Below are 4160 nucleotides of genomic sequence, written 5' to 3' on the forward strand. Positions count from 1 at the left end.
ATGAATATTTTTTCCAAGAACAAATCATAGAATTTACTGGTCATTCATGATTACAACGTGCTGAACATGCTTATGTACATGTGAATGAAACTAGAAATTAAAAGAACATAGAAATATTCAAACACAAAAATTACAAAATTATTGCATTTCCAAATACCCATTTGAAGCAGATAATTGGGTGATGATCAGTACCACTTTCTGAAGCCCTAACCTATAATCTACTACTTCTTGTGACTGAGACTTATCTTTTATTTTTCCACTCTTCACCTTTCAAAAAGATACACAGATGTAACTAAAGAACAATACAATAAAATAATTTAAATACAATAAAATGCAGAAGTGCATATTGATGCTACAATAAATAATTTGCCATTTATTACACAGCACCACTTTTAAGGATCATCAGCCACTACCATTTCTTTCTTGCAAACAATAGAGTGGAAACTTTCTATAGATATGGTATTAAATCTAAAATAAGGTGGTAAAGGCTTTGGAAGACAACATCAAACCCTACTATGAGAAATACAAAAGACCAATAACATGGGGACTGAAAAGATATGTGTAGATGCCTTGATTGTACAACTTGTGCATGTCTAAGAGTTACTGTGTAAGCAACACCATCCCCTTTGTGAAAAGTGACATGTGTGTAGTACACATCAGATGATTCTTTGGGAACTCATTCCAAAAAGAGCTTCGACATGTTCTTCAGAGCTTTCCTGAAAGATACCTTCATATCCTTGTTCCGTAAGCTGTAAACAAAAGAGTTCAACATCGGAGGCACCAATGCATACATGACGCTCACCACTCTGTTGTCTTTCTGAGATGAGCTGGAGGAGGGAGAGAAATACATGAAGCCAACAGTCGCATAGAATAGAAGAACCACTGTGAGATGGGAAGAGCAAGTTTTCAAAGCTTTGTGCCATGTCTGGGCTGCATGACATTTTGAGATAGAGGTGATGATTCGAATGTATGTACCCAATATGAAGAGAAAGGGAAATGATGCCAAACAGGAGCCCTCCAGCAGAATAACAAGGTGGTTGGCAGAAGTGTCAGAACAGGACAATGCCAGCACCGGTGGGATGTCACAGAAAAAGCTATGGATGATGTTTGGCCCACAAAAGCAGAGCCGGAAAGTCATGCCTGTGTGCAGCAGAGCATGAAGTGAATTCAGACCCCAGGATATGCCCACCAGCAGGATACAAAGCTTCCCACTCATCGCCATCTGGTAATGGAGAGGGTTGCAAATGGCCACATATCTGTCATAAGCCATAACTGCCAGGAGAAAACTCTCTGTGGCTCCAAACCACAAAAACAGATACATTTGTGTAATGCAGCCCTTAATTGAGATTGTCCTGCTCATGGAAATGAGGTTTTTCAGAACTATGGGTACAGTAATTGTGGTCAAGCCAAGGTCCACAAAGGATAAATTCCCAAGAAAAAAATACATAGGTGTGTGAAGCTGGGGGTCAAGGTTCACGGCGACGATGATGAAGACATTCCCCGCAAAGGATAGCAAGTAAAAGGTTAGAAAGAGTGCAATAAGGAATAATCGATGCTGTGGAACATCAGAGAATCCCAATAGAAGGAATTCTGTAATTTCAGTGTGGTTTCTCTGCTCCATGCTCTTAAAAACACTCCAGAGTGAGACTTTTGCACTCTAGTAGGCATCAGATAGGGTTATGGGCCAGACGTTTATGCAGAACAGACCATGTAATCCAAATGGATAAGTGTGAGGTCAAGCAGAAAACTATCCAAGCACCTGGCACTTTTAGGAATTTTGAGGTAGCCTGCCGGCTCTGGAATTGCTAATGAGAGGAGAAACAGAGAAAAATGAGTAACAACCACTGACATCAGTAGAATAAGGTTTGTTTCAGCAGCGTGGTCAGGTTCTCAGGCTTCACATGAATGTGTCTGTTTGAGCACTCTGTATTTCTACTGATATCATCAGATTAGATCTATATTAAAGAAGCCATCCCAAGCAACCAATTTGATTCTTGTCAAAAGACAAAAAACAAAAAATATCATTAAAAAAACCAACACTTCCATGATCTTGGTGTATATAGTAAGATATTCTTTTAGCTATTCTGATACTTTCACCACACATATTCACAGTGCATGTAATGGAACATTGTAACTTTCTAAGACATCATTAGGGACTTTATCCTTTCCATCTTGAAAAAGTTGATTATTTTTCTACCCATGCCTTGGCATAACAGCAGGGATTGTGTGCAAATCCTCACCACTCCCTGTGCAAGGTCTTAGAGGGTATATTGATTCCTTATCGTCCACCCTGCCTTGTAGCATGGGGGATATTAGGCGACCTCCCTCTGCATTACCCAAGACAGAATATGTTGTGCCCACAGACAAATGGGAAGGTTTTATTGCCATTATCTCTGTTTTGACAAAGGAAGGGGTCAATCTTTATCTTCTCCCCACCTTGCTCAATGGTTAATGGTGGGTGATGGATATCATGGACGATATCAACCTCCACCGCTTTGACTAAAGGTAGAGTGGTTGTTATTCTACCTAACTCCACCTTGATTATGGTTAGTGTTTATAACCGTCTCTGTCCCTTACATAAAGGTACAGAGGGTATATTTCTTACTCTCTATTGTAAACAAATGTGGATGTGTTGATGGCAAGTTCTTAAAGAAACTTTCTTAGCAGGACTACTTTTTGAGTGTGAAAATTATTCAGCTGAATCACACTCATTAAGCCAATGCCCATGCTATGTCATCAACACAGCATCCAAGCACAATGATACATACCCTCCCTAAACAATGGAACTTTACCAGCAGGTTGCTTCTCAAGCATTGAAAAAAATTGTGGATTTATTAACTATTTAGGGCCATATTATGGCTAAGTCACGCAGTGCAGTGAAGCAAGTCACCTTTCTGCCCTGCACTGTGTGACAAGGAAAGGGCAGGGATGTGCTGTATTTAAGACAATACGATGCATTCCTCTTTCTTTCCCCAGCGCTGGTGCCCTTTTAGCTGCCTAGGTCCAATGTAGTGCAATGGTGTCTGTGTTGTATGCAGGAAGGGGCATCTGGGAGGCATATTCTTCCTTCTATGTGTGCTGATGTGCTGCAGAATGCAGAAAAAGAATGCAGAAAAAGGAAGAAATGAGGATCAATAGAGATACTTCTCCTTGTTATGCCTCACTTGGGAAAGTATCAGATTCTGGCACATTTCCATGTACTTGTAAATCTGGGAATGCGTCAAGAATTACGGGAGTTGTGTGGCATTACTCTAGATTTTTGAAGCCACTTTGAGCCACGCAAAGTGAGGTCACGTCTTCAGAAATCGGATTTTTGTATTTCTCTTGCACTACCTTGCATGGTGCAAGAACGATGCAAACCAGGTCATAAATATGGCCCCTTATAACTTCTCCATGGCACAATTGATAACATTAGGAAAACAGTGTATTCTTCACACTGCAGAAGCAACCTCAAGAGACATTTGCCATGGCTTGATCTAGAACATCAGATCTCACATATAGTTTCCCATGCCGCTAGTAGTTGAGCTTTGCAAAATGGCATTTAAATTTGTAATCACAGAATCTGTTAGTGCTGAAACAATGCACTGATGTAGCCTAGACATGATGGAGTTTTACAATTTCCAACAAGGAAAAAAAGAGGGAGGGGCAAATCGTATGGGAGCTTTATCTGGTCTTGTGCATCATACTCCCGCCATACACAAAACAAAAAAGAATGCACAATTCCAAGGAAAGTGCGGTTCCTCACTACTAATTAGGGGAGAAGTCAGCCAGTTCATACAGCAAGATGTAGTCAGAATAAGAGCCCTCACCTTTTGGTGACATGCTTTATCATCATCAACAAGTTCCTAAGATACTTTCTTAGAACCCACAGTTTTTATTTTGGTGCACATGGTTTACCCCATTTTGATATATTATTAGACTTTGTAGGCCAAAGGGAAGCAATCTATAGCAGATTTCCTCCTATTTGTATTGAAAAACTGTCACTGCAGACAAAACAGTAATCCAGACTGTCTTTCCCTATGAGTGTACACTAATATTATAATGCCTACCTCAGGTAAACATCTAATCCTGCAGCATTCCCCCTGTGCCAGGCTACCTGTGTACAGTTACCAGGCTGAGCACAAAAGTAGTCTCATGTGAGCAGCCCTCACGTGTTAACA

At 40.4% G+C, this 4160-nt stretch overlaps 1 protein-coding gene across 1 annotated transcript; it reads right to left on the reverse strand.

Moving 5' to 3' along the window:
* Window positions 1–676: 676 nt before the first annotated feature.
* On the reverse strand, window positions 677–1621 carry LOC138262323 (olfactory receptor 1E5-like). The gene has a single exon (XM_069212222.1). The coding sequence runs from the start codon at window positions 1619–1621 to the stop codon at window positions 677–679; it is 945 nt and encodes a 314-aa protein (XP_069068323.1).
* Window positions 1622–4160: the final 2539 nt, after the last annotated feature.

Source organism: Pleurodeles waltl, chromosome 10 (genome assembly GCF_031143425.1).
Source record: "Pleurodeles waltl isolate 20211129_DDA chromosome 10, aPleWal1.hap1.20221129, whole genome shotgun sequence".
Lineage (NCBI taxonomy): Eukaryota > Metazoa > Chordata > Amphibia > Caudata > Salamandridae > Pleurodeles > Pleurodeles waltl.